This window comes from Bombus terrestris, chromosome 9, assembly GCF_910591885.1.
Source record: "Bombus terrestris chromosome 9, iyBomTerr1.2, whole genome shotgun sequence".
NCBI lineage: Eukaryota > Metazoa > Arthropoda > Insecta > Hymenoptera > Apidae > Bombus > Bombus terrestris.
The window spans coordinates 357,330-378,781 of record NC_063277.1 but is presented as its reverse complement, the minus strand read 5'-3'; the positions used below and the strand labels follow the sequence as shown (position 1 = coordinate 378,781).

General features: G+C 34.7%; 1 protein-coding gene across 27 annotated transcripts in view; it reads right to left on the bottom strand.

Moving 5' to 3' along the window:
• Positions 1 to 16,349, bottom strand: part of LOC100647343 (myosin heavy chain, muscle) — a 41,295-nt gene extending 24,946 nt beyond the window's left edge. For 7 of the 27 annotated variants that reach the window (XM_048408506.1, XM_020864533.2, XM_012311598.3 and 4 more), the window contains exons 1-10: positions 16,274 to 16,349; positions 13,011 to 13,433; positions 11,108 to 11,251; positions 9,727 to 9,883; positions 9,376 to 9,602; positions 9,072 to 9,135; positions 8,536 to 8,634; positions 7,841 to 7,944; positions 2,966 to 3,103; positions 2,271 to 2,540 (exon numbers count right to left, since the gene is read on the bottom strand). In XM_048408506.1, coding sequence (XP_048264463.1) covers positions 2,271 to 2,540; positions 2,966 to 3,103; positions 7,841 to 7,944; positions 8,536 to 8,634; positions 9,072 to 9,135; positions 9,376 to 9,602; positions 9,727 to 9,883; positions 11,108 to 11,251; positions 13,011 to 13,217 — 1,410 coding nt within the window. In that variant the 5' untranslated portion in view covers positions 13,218 to 13,433; positions 16,274 to 16,349. Of the gene's footprint in view, positions 1 to 1,394; positions 1,566 to 2,270; positions 2,541 to 2,965; positions 3,104 to 4,845; positions 4,950 to 6,736; positions 6,841 to 7,840; positions 7,945 to 8,535; positions 8,635 to 9,071; positions 9,136 to 9,375; positions 9,603 to 9,726; positions 9,884 to 11,107; positions 11,252 to 11,309; positions 11,454 to 13,010; positions 13,434 to 15,840; positions 16,044 to 16,273 lie in introns of those variants that run through there. The other 20 variants (XM_020864536.2, XM_012311594.3, XM_020864535.2 and 17 more) reach the window with 8 other exon arrangements.
• Positions 16,350 to 21,452: the final 5,103 nt, after the last annotated feature.

The window sequence follows — 21,452 nt, the reverse complement described above, 5'->3', positions numbered from 1 at the left end:
GGATAAATTCTCCAGTTTATAGAAAATTATTCACAAATCGTGAATGTTGTTATTTACAAGTAAGATAGAAGTTTGTCTGATAAATTCAAATATGTGTATCTGTATTGGAAAAAATTCGTTGTTCAATCCATGGTTAAATAAAAAACTCGTTAAATCTAATAGCTTTAACGATAGAAAACCGATTCGCTTAGACGATGAAATATATTCAACGAAAGAAACTTGGTCACGTTTCGTGGAATTTGTTATTTTGCAAATATTTGAATTTATACAGAAAGGCTTTGTAAAACACTACTATACATGTATATTAGAGAAAAGCGTAATACTTGTTGTACTATCGTCTGGTATGTAGATATGTGTTTCAATACACATTCTTTGTAAACATCTCCCATCTACTTTTACACTTTCACCGAACTAATCGTCCAACATATTAGTCTACTTCCTATGCAACAATTGACAACAAACCACCACTTTCAGTCGTTTTTTCAGACGAATGCACCGTCCTGTTCCTCGATGGACAGTTGAACACGTATCGTATGTATTTTCAATAATAAGGTTAATACTAACTACAGTAACGTTAACGTTAATCGTCAATTACATTCTACGTAGTCCACTGTTGTGAAGTCCACTGTTTTTACCGTTTCAGAAGAAGAGAATACGATGCTCATCTTATGATGACCCATGTATCGACGACGATGTAGTACGTATGTATATAAGTAAATAGGAACCAAAGGGACAACCACGTTCTATGCATAAACACTCGTTTCAACGAAAAGTTTAGAAACTTTCTTTGAACGTGCGCTTTTTTGAAAAACGATAAGAGGAGATAAAAGTAAAGATTTCGATTATTCGACAAACGTAATAGAAGAAGAGATTTCAATGCAATACCAGAAAACCGTCTTTTTAAGATGCTATACATATAGAAGAATGGGAATACATATACGAAAATAAAGTCTACTCAAAGTAAGAAAGACAAAAAGGATCGGGTATAAGTTCACAAATTCATTCGAGGGAACATTGTCAAATATCTCACACGTATAAAACAGGTTTCATGTTAACAGCTATGAAAAAATAAGTTGGAGAAAACAAGTATTGAAATACGATCATAAACAAAATATGTTTGTAAACATTCAACGATTCATCTACACAAAAATATGCATACTCGATGCAAACTCCAATCGAGGATATAATATTCGTGTTTCGTAAACTGGATGACAAGTCCGAGTTAGGAATCTCTAACTAAGGTGAAGGGCGAATCTCCTAATGAGACAAACTATCGCATAGTGGAATATTTTGTCTAAACTAAATCAGGTGGAACGACATAACACAAAGGAAACAATCTACAAAAGACGTCGTAACGAAAATGGAAATTTTTGAGTTTCACGCTCGGAGGCTACCTTCTCGATCAGCTCGATACAGGCAGCCAAGTCCATTCCGAAGTCAATGAATTGCCAGACGATACCCTCTTTCTTATACTCCTCTTGCTCAAGGACAAACATGTGATGATTGAAGAATTGTTGCAGTTTCTCATTGGTGAAGTTGATACACAGTTGCTCGAAACCATTATACTAAGAAATGAAATCAGATGTACGATTTTTGGGAATCAACAGAGACTTGAAAGCTAACGCAAACTAATATTCGAATGATCCTGAAAAAGCATCTTGAGTTTTCCTTCCCTTTAAAAAGTAATATCTTTTGTTTGGTAAGTGTGTACAAATTCGTGTAGTACGATACTTTATCATTAAATATTTGTAGTTGTACTACCTATTGTAACTCTGATTTTTCAAATAATAATCGTGTTTTTCTAGCACGTTGTACAACGGGTAACCTGGCCGGTTAAATTTGTAAGTTACTCGTTGTCAACGTGTATTCACGATACGTTGCTAAAAATATAATATATAGAAGTAATCTGTTTGTGTTTCTTGTTTCTAGTATTATTTGTATGTTACATTGGCGATTTTTAAATGTAAGTAGAAAATTGCCTTTCTCTACGATACAATCGTATCTATAGGTATGAACGGCTTTTCCATATTTTTGGTACGAGCATATGTCTATACATAAGTGTATTGTTATACATACGTATACGTACGTACATGTATTTCTATTTCAATTTGGAGTTTCTCAACTATCTTATTACAAATGGAATATCGTAACTGAGAAACAAGATCTAATAACCGTGGAATGATCTTGTTTGATAAAAAATCGCCAACGTGAAATATTTGTTCTTGATCGTGTATACATGTATTATACGTGTGGTATTTAAGAAAACTTACGTCGAAGATTTCAAAACCGGCGATATCCAGTACACCGATGAAATGTTGCCTCTTTTGTTGCGTGTCCAGGGTTTCGTTACATTTTTTGACCAACCACTTAAACAGTCTGTCGAACATGGCCTTCGACATGGCACCCACCGAATATGCTACTTGATCCTTGTTACGACCTTGTGTTACGAACTCGTTACCGACCTTAATCCTTGGTTTCAACAAGTTCTTGTAAAGATCGGCACAGTCGCAACCAAGCAGTTTGGCGACACGTTCACCTTCCTGTCGGACGAAACAACATTTAGTTTGTGATTACGAGTAAAAGAAACAGTACAGAATATAATAGTACGTTATTAATCGCGTTAAACTTATCGAAATTACATCTGCATGTTATCGTGGAGTCTATCGTATTTAACATTCGTGATTGGCGTTATTGACTTTTTCTTTACGGCAAACTTTGATATTTTTATTTCTATTTCTATTTCTAATCCTATAAATCTAAATGAAATTGATGCAAAGTTCGATGTTTTCGTTTTGTAATCCTAAAAATGAAAAGATCGACGAAAACTTCTATAGGCGAAACCTCGGTGAGGGAGTGGTACTACATCGAAGAGATAATTATCTAGACATTAATAAGTAGCCGATGCACTTTTGTGTCGAAATTGGTAGTAGGATAAATTAATTAGGATATTAAAAAGGATAAATACCTCGGTTCCGTCGGCTTCGGCTTGTTCTTCGCGACCTCTTTGCTTGAACTTCATACCACCCATGTGCATGACAGCAGCGGTGATCTTGTAAATGTCGTTCTTTTCTTCTTGAGTGAAGCCCAATACATCGAAAGCTTGCTATTATTGGAAAATAATAATTAAATACCATCGCACACGATGTCGTACCAGAAGTTACAAAATACGACAGAAGCTTTTACGATACTTTTCACTATGCATGTGTTTTGCATATGCAAATTTCCCGCAAAGATAGTATATGTATAATTAATAAAGCTAATAATTAATTAAAGCTCTTTACGGATAACAAATATATCTAACAAAATACTTCTGATACGATGACAAGATATTCACATTGGAAAAAATACAAGGTTATCGTTAATGGGATCACACAAGGATAATGGCAGATATAATAGCAGATATTTCTTTCAAAGAGACTACCGAAATCAAATTCCGTAACAGAAATTCTTGAAAAATCCTTCGATAGTCCCTTCGTACAATAATATTTTCGTGCCGTAAGCCAGATTTTTGCTGCAAAGCCGATGAAAATTTAGCCATAAAAACTAAGCTGATTTACGTCGAAAAAATGAAAAAGCGAAAGCAGAGCTTGTATTATATAGTCATTTTTTTTTTATCGAAGCTTGCTCTTTCGTTAAAAAAGCCCGATTAAAAAAAAAGATATATATATATATATATTGAAGAAAAATCATATCGGATAAAAATTCGAGAAAATCGATGTAAAAAGAGAAAATCTAGATGATAGACGAGAGAGAAAATGGTGGAAGAAATTGGCTAAGGAGAATCGATGCGTATTCCTTTCAATTTCCATCGCTTAGTTTACAAAGTCGCGAATCGACTCTCTCGTCGAACGAAAAAGTATGGATCGACGCTCGATTCTCTGATAAACATTTTTTGGAGAAAATTTCTGAAGAGATTCGATTCATTCGGATTCGCTATATTCGTTACCCATTCCGACTTCGGCTTTATTCCGTGACTGAAGCTGCAAACGAACGTTGCTCTGAGGCACTCCGTGTCACCGACATTTCTCCAACCGTCGAGAATTTCCATCTCGAGGCCGTCTCAATTGTTAGGAAACACCAAGAACAAGGCAAATGGTGGATTTGTTAAATCTATCAGGGTTACAACCGAATAAACTACTAAAGAAATTCTCTTTTATCGACGTAACGATATTTGGAAGGACAGTTTAAATACAACTGATACGCAGTAGATATTCGCGTTTCCGCAAAACCTAGACGATATTTTGTCGAAATAGTTTAAAATATCGTCTCGAAAGAGTTAGGGGAGAGGGGACAGACGATCGATTTCGATAGTAATATTTCGCACGTATATACAATGTACATACATACGTACGTACGTCCGGGTTCAAAATTAGATTTATAAACTCTTAGAGAATAGGTAGAAGGCAATTGGATAGTCCGGGATCAATTCTTATATACATGGAATCTCAATTGCGAATAGTAACGAAAAGTTCTAGCTTATCTTTCCTTTTTTCTTCATGTTTTAAAATTATAACTTAAAAATTAAAATTTTACCGATTTTTCGCTCGAAATATCGAAATGTTAAACATCTATGAAAAGATAAAAAGCGCATTAACGCGAATATTATGTTTGACAAGGCATGGAATCTGAAAAATTGCGATAATCTTTTGAAATTTCATAGATTTCGTTCGAATCAAATGAATCGTTTATTCGTTACTATTTATCCATTTTATAGATATGAAAAAGAGAAAGATTTAAAAAGAAGGTATATACTACACATGGAAATGTAAAAGACTGTACACGGAAGTACACAGAGTAAAGGTAGAGAAAAGTATGGATTCACGAATACATTTTTCCGGGACTTACGTCCGTCAAAGTACATTCTTCACCGTCGTCGACGTTGGGGATTGTGATTTTTCCTTGAGACACGTTGACATAGTCGTATATGTTGTTGGATAAAAGACACATGTCTGCGAAGCAGTTTGAAAACAAATAAATCATGATATAATTGGTCTTTGGTTTGAAATTATTCGACGTTCGTAAATCCTAAATGATTCGAAAAATCTTTCAATTTGATCTCTTCTAACGATTAGAAAGATTAGAGTTTTGTATTGGACGCTATTCTCGTTCGATGATTGAATAATTTCTTAGATAATTTCTTCTCGATAGATTAAGGAAGAATTGGTTGAACAACGAAGACCCCGGTTGCTATCTCTGGTAGTTGTTTCGGGTTTTGTTGCGGATGTGCGAAAAAGTGTTGGCGCAATAAGAAAGAAAGATGCTGATCGGGGAGCGGGTGGACCCTGGGGGCTGGTTTTCGCTTTACTTCGAGCGGAAATGTTTCGAATGAAAGTATTCCTCCCCCAATCTCCCCGCACCCCGATTGCGGCGGCAGGAAGCTTTCGCAGGCGGGGCGCGAGGGGGTGATAAAAACCTCGGCCCAACTTTTCCATCACCTTGCCTCGTTTATTACTACGACTTTCAATTCGAAGAAAGCATTCCTCTTTCGCGATTCGAAAAGTTCAAACAATAACATTTTGGCAAAGCGATTCGAAAAGTTCGCCAAGATCTTTTAGACACCGTGGGGTTGGACTTACGTCCGTCTCTTCCATGTCCGCGGCGTCGTTGACTCCCGGAATTCTGGTCTTACCCTGGCTAATGTACCAATAGTCCCCGATCCGGTTGCTCAGCAGGGTTAATTCTGCATTATTTTGTACAATTTTCAAGCTGCCTGCTTTACGAGCGCGTTGTATCCTTGACACTACTGCTTGCAATCGCTCTCGATTGTGCAATTTCTCTTTTTAATCTTTCAAAGCTATACATTTTTTTCTACCATTTAATTGTTACTGTACGATTTCACTAGCAAAATATCATGAGCAATTGCAAGATGCGCATGAGAGAGAGACAGAGAAAGAGAGAGAGAGAGAGGATAGAAAAAGAATGAAAACATGTGCCAAATGATTTGCGATAGGCTGAAAGAAGAAGAGCAATAGAGAGAAGAAAGAAGAAACAAAAATATAGGAACAACGATAAAAAGAGAGAGAGAGAGAGACAGAGAAAGAAAGAGAAAAACAGAACAGACATAGAAATAAGAGAATTAAAAGCAAAAACGATATTCTTCTGTTGTTGCCGTTCTTGCCGGTAATATTATTATGTATGCTGTTAAAAAGAATATGAATTAGTTACATTTTAATAAGAAATGATGAGCTGAAAGAAACAGACAGAGAAAGAGATAGAGACAGAAAGAGAGGAAGAATATACGACAAACAGTGATAAATCTCATCACATATACTAAATTATTACGGAAACCAAAGACGATAACACGAAGCTTGATGAGTTGTTTCGCTTCTGTAGAAAAAATAGATTGCTAGTAAGGTAGTATATAAAGTAGTACATATAGGGAGGAATTTAGTGGCAATTTTCGAGATGAAACTATTCACGTTTTAGCTATAAAATACCTACTGATAAAATTTTTTAAGCATTAGTTCTCTTCTTTAGATTACTCTTTGAATTTAGAAAAAGAGAAAAAAAAAGGAAGGACACAAAATATCATAAAACCTGTACCTGTATGTTTTAGATAATTATCAAAGCAAAAACCTATTTTGTCTCTTAAAAAAATTAAAAGTTAATTTTAAGTTCAATCGATAGTTGCAAATGTCCAATGTCTATGTCTGTTTCATAGCTTTATATAACGTGAACTTTTCGATCTCGAACATCGCGGAGAAGAGTGCTTGACCGGTCAAAGGGAAGCACTTACATCGGTGATTAATAGTTCCTCGCCATCATCGAGGCCAGGAATAGTCGTCTTCCCTTGTGAGACAAAGTAGTAGTCATGGATGTTGTTGGACAGCAGCAACATTTCTATAGGTGACCAAAAAAGAACAGAAACAAACATGCAGGTATTAACTACAAGTGAGGGTGCCATGTTTCCTGGTGGCTTTCCTTCGAAATGCATCTACAGGGGCTGGTTTATACATAAACTTGTATCGAAAGAGAACGATTTTGTCAAAAAAATAATCGCCCAGTAAGTCGTCTGGAATTGTTAACTCGAACAACTTGCCCTATAGCAGTTGTTTCGGGGAGCTTATTTCCTAAATTGTCTCTCCGTATATACAGACGTTCACGTAGTATGTATATGTTATTTATATACATACATGTACACTATATTTCACGCGTAACAAGTACTTATGAGGAGAAGTTTACGAAAACGAAACAATTTTCAATGATACATAGCTTTCGTTCTATTTCCGTTTTTACGGTCAATCAGGACAATTTAGGAGATCTCGATTCTAATATTAATTTTCATTAATAAGTAATCACAAGAGTAAGAGTAGCGTGCGGCATATTTCTTTGAAATACCGCATAATGTTTTCGTTTAGCACGACTCCTTTTCAACTTTTCTCCGTTGACATTGCAACTACAGATTTCGGCGAGTCCTGTACTTTAAAAGGACGTTATCGAAAATAACTCAAGGATTACTAACTGAGAGAAATACAAAGGTTGCGATCGACGATAATTTCATACGCGATCGAATGGGTGAGTACGATCGAACAATTGTAATGGAATGGGTATAGATCGAATAAGAGAGATATACGCCACCTTAGTATTTCTCTTTTTCAGAAGATATATAGGAGACGTTACAATAAGTCGCATTATCCATCCTAGTACTACAAACAGCGAACAGTCAAAGAAACTCAAGAGAAAGGGCTGTTCGGGAAAAGAAAATCGAAACAGAAATAACAACAACAGAAGCCTTAAAGAATATTGGCATCTAGTGTAGCAAATAGGTAGGAGAAAAGGTAGCAAGGGAGACAGAAAGTGAAAGATGCCTATAGCCCTGGCATAATTGTCAGGTTCTTACGTCGGTCAAAGTACACTCCTCGCCGTCGTCGACATTTGGAATCGTAGTCTTGCCTTGAGAGACGAAGTAGTACTCGTGGATGTCATTCGAGAGGCAGCACATGTCTATATAGAACGAGGATCAAAGAAGTAAAAAAATCTGACAGAATGAAAAAAGTAGATCCAGGATAGTTGGTATACCGTTGGTTCAACCGACTATATATCAAATACTTTCGATTCCGAGACAGTTTCTGCTACAACCTGACGCTTTCTCTAGTTTCGAGTTTCTAGTTTAAAAACTAGAGTTTTTCTTTCTATCGGGAAATAAGGGCAGGAGAGAATAGGACAGTCTCTGAAACGATTTTTATCTGTGAACGACATTAAAGATATATCGCTAGTATAAAATTCCGTAAATCGTTTCGCTTGGTCTTCGTTGGAAGTTTTCAAATTTTCCTATCTCGTATTTGTCCAATTTTATTTATCGGACTATCACCCTAATATGCATATGCTCACACGCACAAAATATATAATCTGAATAAAAGTTTCCGAAATAAGATCGACGATGACCGTCTTTCGTCCTAAAAACGATCTTCGATGCACCAAGTGAGTCGCTGTATTAAAAAGTCTCATCTGTTACTAAATATATCAATAGAATAACGTACAATAATATGTTTCTGTATATTTATAATCTTTTGATTATGGACTGAATAATCTTACCCTTCAAACCGGGGACCGAGCCTGACATCATTTGGTAGAAAATGTGATAAGAACGTTCAAGAGCCTGCTGAGAGATGACACGAGCTTTCTCCAATAGATCTGTACACAGAAAAATAGATTTATTTGTAATTATAGAAGATAAAGAATTGCTTTTACGGAAGTTTAAACGCGTTGATAATTACGTTTGTAATTGCGTTTGTAATTGCGTTTGTAATTGCGTCTGTAATTGCGTTTGTCATTCGAAAATATCGTTCGTGGTGCAATCGTCTCTGTATGGTATGCATGATGCAAATTGCGATAAGACAAAACCAAACGTACGTGCAACGATTATATTACTTAAAAAAAGCAATAATGGATCGAAGCCAGCTACGTTTCTATTAAAATTAAACTATTTATATATACTTATATGTATAGATTTATTACAAAAAAGATTGATCGGACTCTCTAGCTCGAGATTCTATCCTATTTATCGTGCGAAAAACCCCGATAGCAATTGACGTATGTACATATATGGAAAATTTCAAATAAAAACTTACAGGTCTCGATATCGGCACCAGCCAATTTTCCAGTGGGGCCAAAGTGAATACGGATGAATTTACCCTATTCGATAATAGGAAAGCTTTTTTTAAATTTGTCTTTAAACAAAAATAATAGATATAACGTTATTCAACTTATTAGTCGAGCCTTATACATCGTTATATGTCTTTTTTATACGATTAATTGCGATTAAACGCAAATGTAAAAATTGAAAATTTATATATCGCTTCTAATAATTTGTTAATAATTCGAATATCATTGTTGTGTCTGATATTGAAAGGAAAAATATAAAGAGAGACTTACGAAACGCGAGGAGTTGTCATTACGGACGGTTTTAGCATTACCGAACGCTTCCAAGACAGGATTGGTTTGCACCACCTGATCTTCCAGGGAACCTTTCTTCTGGGAGGTATCGTCGGATTTCTTAGTCGAGGCACCGACAGTGGCGAAATACGCGATTACTTTCTTCGTGTTCTCAGTTTTTCCGGCACCAGATTCACCGGTAATCAACATGGATTGATTTTCACTGTCTGTGAAGTGAAACGAATTACAGTTACACGGATGAAATTTTTTAACACCATTTTTTAGCGCTTATTTCGGCATACTTCGAGACCCCACCAGTAGCGATGGCGCAACAGTTCGAGTAATACTCACTGGTAAGCATATTGACATATGCTCCATCAGAAATGGCAAAAATATGCGGTGGCACTTCGTTACGTCTTTTGCCTCGATAAAGTTTGGCGCATCTATGAGTATATACGGGAAATCTTTTGTAGGGATTGATAGCTACACAGAAGAGGCCAGAGTACGTCTGAAAATAACAATCGAACATTGTACGAAAATAGGTTTCATCCGTTCGAATTTAATAAATCGTTAGAAAACAACGTTTTTCATATAATAAAATATAATAAAGAAAATCTGTTTATCGACCATTTCCTTTAGTCAAAATTTCTTTCACAATTTTAAATCACACAGGGCTTTGTAAGAAACAGCATCCAAGTTGTATAAACTCGGTCTATTCGCACCATAAACCGAGCAAAAGTCGTATTTTATATAACTTAGAAATCGGTGTTGATTCTTTACGCATACATACACATATGCGTCCATCGATATATGTATTCGTATATGCAAGTAAAGCTACACTACATTTTTAAATAAATATCGCGCTTTAACCAGTTTTATACTTTACTTTTGTTAGTTTTAAAATTCACAACTACATTCAGAACAACCTTATATGTATATTTAAAAAAAATATTTAACAACACTGATTTTAACAACACGATCATCGATATACTTGTTAATAAAGAAGAGTTTTGTTTTAGAATAAAACCTCGAATGAGATTTTTATTCCATCTATACGTAACTCGTTTAGAGAAGAGAACTTTGTCGCATATGTATATATATTTATATAGGTACACGTTTGTTTTATTATCTCTGGATATAAAGGAAACAATTTACATAAAGAACGATCATAAAGAAGACTCGATAAATTCGATTGGCCACTTTTTAGCAATTTTCTTGAAAACAAAGAAGGAAGCAGCAATGCGTCGCTACACGTATAAGTGTTTTATCAGACGACGTTTGTCAAACGATGCTGCGTATGACGAAGGTGATCATGCATTTGGAAGAAAGTACAATACTCGGAAATTCGAAGGTTCGTGCGTATTCCCAGCATGATGGATAACCAAACGAATTGGAAAACATCAATGTGTTTTTAGTGTGACATTTTAGTCCGTCGAAATACCTGTAACCGATGTCTTCAGCTTCTGACATGCAGTTTCATCCGAATCATAGTTCGGGGTAAAGTTCTCTAAGAAGAAGATAAAAAAGAGGAAGAGCTCGGAGGAAAAACGTGGTGGCACGTCCAGGTGCTTTATCCAACGTTTTCGATGTTCGAGCAACAAATGTTTCCATTTACGGAAAGCGAAGGAAGGCAAAAATGAAGAAACCAAAAAAAAAAAAAAAAAAGAAAATGTAGATACGATGCCACGAAAAACAGCAAAGGGGAATCTCTCCGAGGATGAAATAATCTTACGTAGATGAGTTTGGCGTAATAACGTTGTTTCAAATTGTGGAGAACCGAAGCATCGTTGAGGTAAGTTAAATTTGACATATCCTCGGCTTTTTCATATTTCGGTGGATTTACTTGCTGCAGCTGGTCCTTTTTGAAGTCCTTGCTCTAATTTAACGAGAAAAAAGATATTTCGATTAGCGAAAGTAGAAGAAATTGAACTTACGTAAATTAAGTTGCTGTAGTAACGTTGTTTCAAATTGTGTAACACGGACGCCTCGTTCAGAAACGTCAAATCAGCCATATCCTCGGATTTCTCGTATTTCGGAGGATTCACTTGTGCCAGTTGGTCCTTGCGGAATTGTTTCGTCTGTACGGGCATTCCTTTTTTGTGTAAATATTTCATTCTAATCTACTTTATTGTACGATTCGACCGTTTAAAACTTATCACGGCTATTCGACGATATCGTCATGTTATTTGGAAAATGTTTCGTTGCAAATGTTTCAATTAATTAATCGCACAAAACGGTAATACTTGGCATTTCATTATTTTAATTGCGAAACTCTATTTTAATGAATTATTATAACTATGTAATTAAACGATAAACCGATATTTTTTCGATAAAATTGTTTTTAAATTTTTATATCTTGTATCTTTTCTACAAGAAAATAAAAGAGAAAAAAGAGCAGTATTTTTATCACGAATAACTATTATTAAGAATTATGAGAATATTATTATGAAATAACTGGTAATTTGCTCGCATTAATGACCGATATGCCGAATATTTTTGTAAAAGCAAACAGTTGGTAATTAGTTTACATGAAATTTTTCTCGAATCGACTCGTGTTTAATCGAATAAATCATTTTAAACGAACGTTAGATTAAAATATTTCACATCGGTTTCAAGATATATAAATGTATTTTTAGTTACTGTTTTAATATATCGAGAATCCAATTTGAGTAAAGGTTTCATATATCCCCTGATTCTATCTCTTTCGATAAATATATTAATACCTCTCTCTCTCTCTCTCTCTCTCTCTCTTTCGTTTTCGATGCTCTAAAAATATGTCGACCCGCGTTTCGTGAAGTGACGTTTCAATTTATTATTACCAATGGTAGCGAGGATGCTAACAATAGCATTTCAGCATTGGTTGACGAAGAGAAGGTAGGGTTTGCTGAACCATTATGTAATCCAACATGTAGAAGCAAGGCATTTTGTACATCACTGTGTCCCGAGCCGAACAAAAATAACCGCTACCGCCGAAATCACGGAGAACACAACTAAAAAATCTAAGAGAGAGAGAGAGAGAGAGAGAGAAACCATATATATACATATATAGGTACATATATGATATGAATATAGCACACTACTCCCTATATATAGCGAGCTTGAAAACTTCCGGTAGTAATCTCGATTCGTGATAAATTGCTAAAATTTTACATCTATGTATACGTTTCCCGATACGTCTGCCTTGATTTATAAAGGTTTTGATTTTAATAAATTTGGATATCGGAACATTAAATGATAGTAAACGTTTAACAGCTACCGAGCGGTTTTTACCTCTGCCAAAAATAGCGTTTCGACGGAGTCTGATACGATGAACCTCTACTATTTTGGTTTCTTTTTACACGTAGGAAGCATTGGCTTCTACCCTGCCATACATACTACAACTCTATCCAATTTAGGCGATAGAGGAAAAGACACGAAACAAGAAAATATTTACTTTGTTCTTCCTTTCCCACGTGGCAATTCGCGAATCGTTGTTTCACGAAATTAAAAATGTTTTAACAAGTTCGTAATAAAAAACGTATCGACTACTGTATCGAACTTGCAGAGGAATTGGATATTTTCTGTTGGATCAATTTAAAGCGAAGAAAGGTGAAAAATATGAGAGATGTAAAACTAAAAGGTGAAAGGTAAATTACCTCGCCGCCAGGTAACGCGACGGAAACGATATCACCCTTGGTTGCTTTGATTTCACCAAGAACATAGCCTTCCTTCTCATCCGGCACCCAGCACGCCTTTTTCGCATCGTATGGTTTCGTCTGGTCGATTCTCTTCTGCTCGAGGGAGACAAAGAGGTACGGGGTTGGATCAGGATCCTCTCCTTCTTGTGGCTTCGGCTTCGGCATCTTCGATTATTTCCTTTCTATTTGGATAATTTACTTCTCTACTTCTATCCTCCTCTCGCTCCCAGGAAGGTCTACGTGCCTTTTACGTCGTTGTTTTCCCACGTATCGCACGGTGGGAAGAAACTTCCTAGTTACTTCGTTTCTTCGCTCTTATTCTCGATCCTCGGAGAATTCGGCGGCGGACGGACTACTTCTGGCGGCACGATCTGGGCGGCCCTATTTTACAAACAATCAGTCCCGTCAGTTATTATTAATTTACTTCCACGAGGACCTCTTCGTCTTTCTTGTGAATTTTTATCTACAGACGCAAAATATGATACGCGATACACGGAACACAGTACACAATACACAATACACGATACACGATATACGATACACCATACATCATACACGACACATCGATATTGTCAGTAATTACTTTATTACAGTAAATGCTAATAGCTTTTTATTCTTTACTCTCTCCATTTTCTATTCTTTTTAGTTTGACTTTTCACGCGAAATTATGTTTGCAATAAAAACCATCTACCAAGTGGATCTTTTCCGAAAATTTTTATATAGAAATATAGAAATATAAAAGATTTATTTATCAGAATGTAGATAACAATTTCGAAATATGTAAATATTTTTTCTCGTCTGGCAGTCTTATGAAAATTTCATTTTGCTAGTATTATTCTTTCGAATGATAGATAAATCGATTCTTTACACTTTATACAATATTATTTGCAGGTCTGAAAGTTCTTTCTTTTTTTGGGATTATTACAGTAAGACTGAAATATAAAATAATAACGAAGAAATTTAAAGATACTGTCGGTTAACATAAATAGCTCGTACAATTCGATAGAGAAAATATTTGACAGTATGGTTGATCGATGCTCGTATGAATTATATTCGAAACCACACACATACGCACATTCCCCTCTTATATGATCGATTAGTATTATTAGTATTATTAGATTAATTGAGATATATATATATGATTAATAACACGTAAATTACTGTACGTTTTATTTAAATCGAAAATAGGTGCTATCATTGTATTATTATTATTGTTGTTGTTGTTGTTGTTATTGTTATTGTTATTATTATTTATTAATATTGCTAATTATTATTCGTATGAAAAACTTTTAACGGCTAAAAAACGTTGCAATTATAGGCAGATTGCGTAACGATATTGTTCTTCGGTAGTCGAAGGAAAGTCACGCAATAACGTAACGTTAAAAGGAAAGAAAAAGGGAGACTCCTGTACACATACACATATATATTTCAATTTTCAAATTAATTTTCTAATATGTAGTATGTATATACGTTTTTCCACTTTTTCATAATCATCTTGTTGCATAAGTTTTTACTTGAAAAGTAGGCAAGCGAAATAAACAGGTAGATGAAGAGAACGCAGAAATTTGGATGTGACCGATCGTACGAAATATATCCGCATGTAGAAAAGAAGGACGGCAGAATCACGAAAATCAAACTAAAAGAGAAATAATTACATAACAAAATGTATTAGGTATTGGAAATAACTCGAGCGAAAGAAGGAAATTAAAAATAAATTCCGTTGGAGACAATTGTTTCCAGTTTCGAAATCAAAGAAATTTTGAGAAAGTCACAATTTGCATTATGTAGAAAATATTGAAATCGAATAAACGGATGAAAGAATGTTGTTGGTTAAAAATTGAGAATCAGTTGAGCCGTTGAAACAAGACACCAGGTTTCGACCCCGTCCAAAAAAAGTAACATGCTTCTAGAGCTGCATAACGGAAATAAGATGGCAGGCGCGCTACATCTTGTTCTCGATTACAGATCACGTGTTTTCAATTTCACGCACGTTCGAAAGCTACGGATTTCTCTCTGATTGGATACGGTATGAAAAAACTAAATATCGTGAGAAAGGAATTTTTCCCTAAAGTAAAGTAAAGAAAGTGTCTCGCATAAAATGCGATGTCAGAGATAGAGAATGAGAAATTTTTCAAAATGTCGGAGAAGAAGGAAAACCAAGTCTTGAGATGCAAACTTATTCCTTGAAATTTCTTGTAACTTGAAATTTGTACACATTGCGTCGCACTATTCAGCCTATAAAAGGCGCGCTGGCTGGTCAAAGAAGAGGAAAATCAAAGAACGCCTCGTATTGTATGGGATGGTACGTATCTCTGGATGAGAAAATTGCATTGCATTGCCTTCAGGATCCTTTCGTTAGAATACACCGTAATGTCGCACTGTTCCCCGGATATTCATCACCAATGACGTCACCGATGACCGTTCAAACTCGCGAAACCGGAAAAGTACCACTGTGTATTGCGCTCACGGATACGTGTATTACAAACGAGGAAAAATCGCGAAGAGAAAGCGAAAAATTTGAAGAAGACGGAAAAAAATCACTGTCCTTTTATGTTTCATTTGTCACCAAAAGAAGGACCACACACAAAATTGTCCCTCTCTTGAAACGATATCAGTTCCTCGGTAATAAAATAAGGACTACACCTCAAGATTAACGTCGATCACACGTTCGAGACTTAAGCTCGAATATCACTAGCGAGATCTAAACTGTATCCACGGTTATTTCCCCCTTTCCACTACTAAGAGAAAAAGTAATTACTAAACGATGAATCACACTTTCCTTTTTTACCTAAAAAATCCTTCGCGAAAAAGGGTGGTTTGCAAGACTGTGGACTATAAGATCACTAGACACTGCGGGTCAGACTAGGTTGCATATTAACGAGTCCTGGCGAAATCCCCTAGGCTTCTCTCACAATCACGAGTTCGTTATACTTTTTGTTTCCTTCTTTTCTTTCCTTTCCTTTCCTTCTCTTTCTTTTCTTTTCTTTTCTTTTCCTTTATTTTCTTTTCTGTTCTTTTCTTTTCTTTTCTTTTTCTTCAGATTGGAATTGATCTCGTTTCTTTAAAGTTCTTCTATTCGTCTTTACGATTTCTATACGTCTCCCTTTTCGCTTTCCTTTTCCATTTGCCGTTCCAAGTATCGAGCGTTAATGTTGTGTGTCGTGTAATCAAAAAGAGAAAAAAATCTAACAATCGGACGAACACCGACGTTTTGCACTTACGTTAGAGAGCCGTTCTGTCGGGGAAACGAGCGGGGGCTCCCAATATAAGCGCGTGCAACGTGATCCTAGAATATAACGAGCTCGACGATTGGTCGGTCCTCTTGACCAATAAGAAACCGCGTTAGTTCCGGGGCCAATCTACCTTTTTAGGCGGAGATGATACCAAAAGTGTGACAAGGGGTGGCCACGGAAAGCTACAATCGCCTCGATCGGCCGAGTGAGATGAAAATAGATGTCGAAACGAGACAGGGAATTACCTTCAGCGGGCTGATTTTCTGGCATGTCCATTTTTTTCCTCTCTCCTGTGCTTCAACCCTATCTTACTCTGTTTCCTCTCGACCCTGATTTTCTATCCTATACTTTGCTCAAACATCCGCCCGATATCGAATCGTTTTAACATCGAGCATCCTTCATCTTCCAATCGAGTAATCCGTAGCAGTAGATACCCAGTTTTTCATATACCACATCAAGATCACTGGTACACGTGGAAGACGCACGTGCTCGATAATAGCTGCAGCAAACACATATAAATTACACCGACTTCTTCGTAGTGTCTTTTTCCGCCATTATGGCTGGTTCTTTAAAAAAAAAAATCACCCGCGTAATAAGATATATTTTCCTTTCTCTAACGGACCATTTCTTTCGCGATTTTTTATATTTTACTATGATATACTTGCAGCGCTTTATACTTTTACTTATTATGTAAGAATCGATATACAAAACACTAGAAATTTGTTCTTTAGAATAATCAGATACTTTGGAACGTTAAATAGTTGGTCCATCTTGTTTTTCTTGATAAGCGTTTTCTCATTTTTCAACAAAACTGTATTTTTCATCTATCAGATATTTACCAATGGAAAGTATTTAATAACTTTTTTAAAAAAGCAATGCTATTTTTTATTAAGAAATTATCGTTTTACAAAAATATAAAATTACAAAATCTATGCTAGTAATTCGATCTTTTTTTACTACAGATATAAAAATATAATCCCTTGAAGATGTAAAGGAAACCCTTTTTTCATCGTTTTATATATACATTTGCTATATTACGCAAATTTAACGCATATAATATACACGTACATTCAGGAATTTAAGTTGATTAATCATCGTTCTAACCACTCCATGCGTATAACATAGTTTCCATCATAATATTAGTTATTAAAGCGAATTTCTGTTTTTAATAATATTACTTCCTATTTAAAAAGTTTTACAATACCTAACTAACGCAATTAAATAGTATCTCATTTATTATAGGTACAATACAACGTTAGTTCAACGTTGAGAAATATCTCAACGATCTTATCAGACGCACAAAAAAGCTTTGTATCTATGTACATAGGATCTATCGTTAAAACTATCGTCCGTTGTTTTATTGGTTCATTATTTTTTTTGCGAAATAACAATGCCATTCATTCGATCGAAAGCCCGAATATCTGTTATCGAACATTGGCCAGAATATTTAGTGGCTTTCTACCAGAAATATTTGGCAATCTTCAGTAATTGACCTCATCAGCGTTTGCTTTTGCATTAGAGCTTTACAAATTATGTGCCTATCTCTATTCCTCGAGGGGAGAGCGTTTTTTCCTAATTTGTTGTGCCAGGCGAAAATTATAATTTTCATTCGTTTCTTTATTTTTATTTCAGAAATGAAAGATTTCTCCTTCTCTTTCTTTTCGTGGTTATATCTATTTTATTTACTTGCTGTTCTTATTTTTATTATTTAACAGATATTAAATAGTTAGGCGTGATGTTAACCATGTATACGTATGAAAGCGATTGAAATTTTTATAGAACATCGTAACATCATAATTCCTTATCTTTTTTACGTGAATTAATTCTATAACAAAAGCTTAATGTCCTATTAGAAATTTTTGTATGCACAATGTATCAGTTTGAAATAGCATGTGATATGCCGATGATATTATGGATAATTTGACTAAATTTTTAATAACAAGCAGACATTGATATTTACACTAGTAAATTAGTAAAATGTAGAACTATGCCTAAAGCTTCGCAAGTCATAAACGCCACGAACAATATGTTAATGTTAACGTGAAGTGTTGAAGATAGAAACGTTTACAGATTAAACGATACAGAACAAAAGTTTGCTAAATTTAACGATCCTATTATGTTTCAACCCCCAGAACATCATTTTCATTATTATTTTCATGACGCATTTGATTCTCCAATTGAACCTAATTACACACAGTTTCGTTCAAAGGTATAAGCATATTTGCTCGATTATAATAAGTATGTATTTAGGACAAGTTATGAATACTATTACGAATTTCACATAAATTTTATGTATTTTCTTTATGCAATATTGAAGTACAATGTTAAGCTAATTTGTCAAATTCATTTTGCTTAAAACATGAAATAATAATTATAGCTTTTGTGATACAGGCGAGAAAAGGACAATCGATATCGTTTGGTAAAAGGTTTTAAATTTTCATATATAGGGAATCTTCTTTAATATGAATGTTCTATTTCGATTAAATTTTATACCTTATAAATAAAGAAATAAATATTATTCTTAATATATTTTCCAAACATTCTTTGAAACTATAATCGCAGCTATAACAGATGACTACTTGACGTAAGTACACATTGTGTGTGCACGCAGTAGTTGAGAACATTCTATAGTCAGACACAAGGAACATTATGAAACAGGTAAGTCCTTTACGCTTTGTCATACATGCTTCACTCAGAATGAATTATGGTACAATAAACATTTTTATTCGGGAACGTCGGAAAAAGAAAATATTTTAACTAGACCTCCGTTTTTATCAATTTTTATTCTACTTTGAAAATAACAAATTGTAACAAACAATCGCTTAACAAAGACGTTTGAAAGCATTAAACTCGAATACACGTAGTCGGATGTATGATATTGTACGTGCTTGTTTATTGCAGTAGTACGTAAACAACAAAGTTCTCCGTTACATGTTTCAACTATTCTACAAAAAAGTAGTGATGCTACGTTAATTTGTATTTGTCGCGTGTAACTAATATTGCTTTAGACCACGTAGGAAATACTATGAAGACGTAGACAGTAACGGAATTCGGAATGTATGGAAATAGACTGGTTGCGCAACATGCTTGGTAAATTAAGATTCTGACGCGCATAAATGCCATACCGATGTTTATTGCGAGACTTTTAAAACAACGCCTGTTCATAATGTAAAACTAATATACATATAAGCATAAATATAAAAGACTTTGAAATTTTGTGGATTACATTGCCGATGACTAGCTTCACGTGAGAAAGACATATTCTATGAAATGGTAGAGCGATTGAAAGTTTAATTATGATTCGAAAATAAAAATTACGCAGTGTATCGATCGTTATAAACAAATCGATTGTCATTCAGACACAAGATGGAACTTTCCATCGCAGTAACTTTGTTAAGAAAAAAACGAAAAAAGGAGGAAAAAATAAAATTAGAAAATAAATAAAGTAAAAACGAAAAAAATTATCAGTCGAAATTTCTCGTTGTTAGATAAAAAGGGCGGACACCGGTTAGCTTTTGCTGTATCCTCGGTAACACTTTGCTATATCTAATTTAAGTTTGGAGCTCGATATTATTTTCTGCATGTATCGCATAAAAATTATTTTTTATGCCAAAAGAATAATAAAATATTTATTATTTCAAATTTTATTCGTTCCCTTCAATGTAGGGAGAAGCTTTTACCACAAAATCTTTTTATACTAGCAACATATAGTGTATAAATGTATATTAGAGATTTTTGTTTAAAGACAATATCAAATTTGCATATCATCGGTTTTGCTAGAAGAACGATACAGCTGAAAAATGTATCTATTACTACAATTCTTTCGTTTACTCAATCACCTTCGTGAGTTTACCAGTTGTTTGAACTCGAAGGTCATTCGAAGATCAGCATATTACACATGACTCAACTTATCGTTTTTATTAATCACCTAATATGCTAACAAAATTATATCGTACAATTAAAAATGTAACGATGATCGACCGAAAGTGTCGAAAGATACGACCTTGAAAAAGAAGAAAAGTATTTTTTTTCTGATCTCCTTTCCTTGTTTCATTTCTCTTTCTGGAGAGAACGCCATCTTACTTTTACATCTCTTTATATCGTCTAATAAAGCAACAAAGTGGAAAAATGAATTGGAAGTTGTTAATTGTATATCAAAAGAAAATTTGTATAATTCATTCCAGTATCGAAATTCCAGGATGTGTTTGCTATTACGTTAAAGTCGGTCGCACGAATGCGGACAAACAACGTCGAAAAGGACGAGATAGAGGCAGCGCGGTCTTAGTTAGAAGACAGATAGCGAAGTAAGAGCAGAAGAGGCCGAATCTAAGATTATTTCGGGATTGGCCGGAGATAAACCGGGCCAACGTCGACCGAACCAAGTGAAACGAAGTGAACGGAGCCTTGAGGTTTGAGTCATCTTTCTGAACTCAAATTTGGCTCGTTCGCAAAATTACGCACAACACCGTAATAATCAAGCATTTCTATATTTCCGTGCATTATTTCTTTTTCCTTTTGGATTTCATTCTTTTTCCTATCTACTCCCCCCCCCCCCCCCTCACACAATCCCATCCTATCCTATCCTATTCTATTCTATTGTATGTTATTCTATTCTATTCTCTTCTCTCCTATTCTATTCTATTCTATTCTATTCTATTCTACTCTACTCTATTCTATTCTATTCTATTCTGTTCTATTTTATTCTACTCTGTTCTATTCTATTCTATTCGGCAATCCTTCCTGATCCTATTATTATAACTCATGCACTTCCTTTATTAACGTTTTCTTTCTTACTATATTCGGAAATTATTATGCTATGTGATAGAGGATCGGTTAAAAGTTTCATAAATCTTCCACAAAAATTCCTTCTATTATACATACGTTCTTCGATATTTTAATTTTTTTATAGTTACCTGGAAAAAATTTAATTTTATCTAATAGACACTTTCATACATGTCCCTTCGAGTCAGATTAATTAGTGTCATAAAATGGAAACAATTAAAACCAAAGAATTTGCTAATATAGAATCAATCCTAACATAATACAAACGTAATACAACCATAAATGTGAATAAACAATATATAATAATTGTATTTGTAATAAATATTTGATGAAAATAAAGACGATACATGAATCGTAGAAATATTGAAATATACGTAAATCGAAG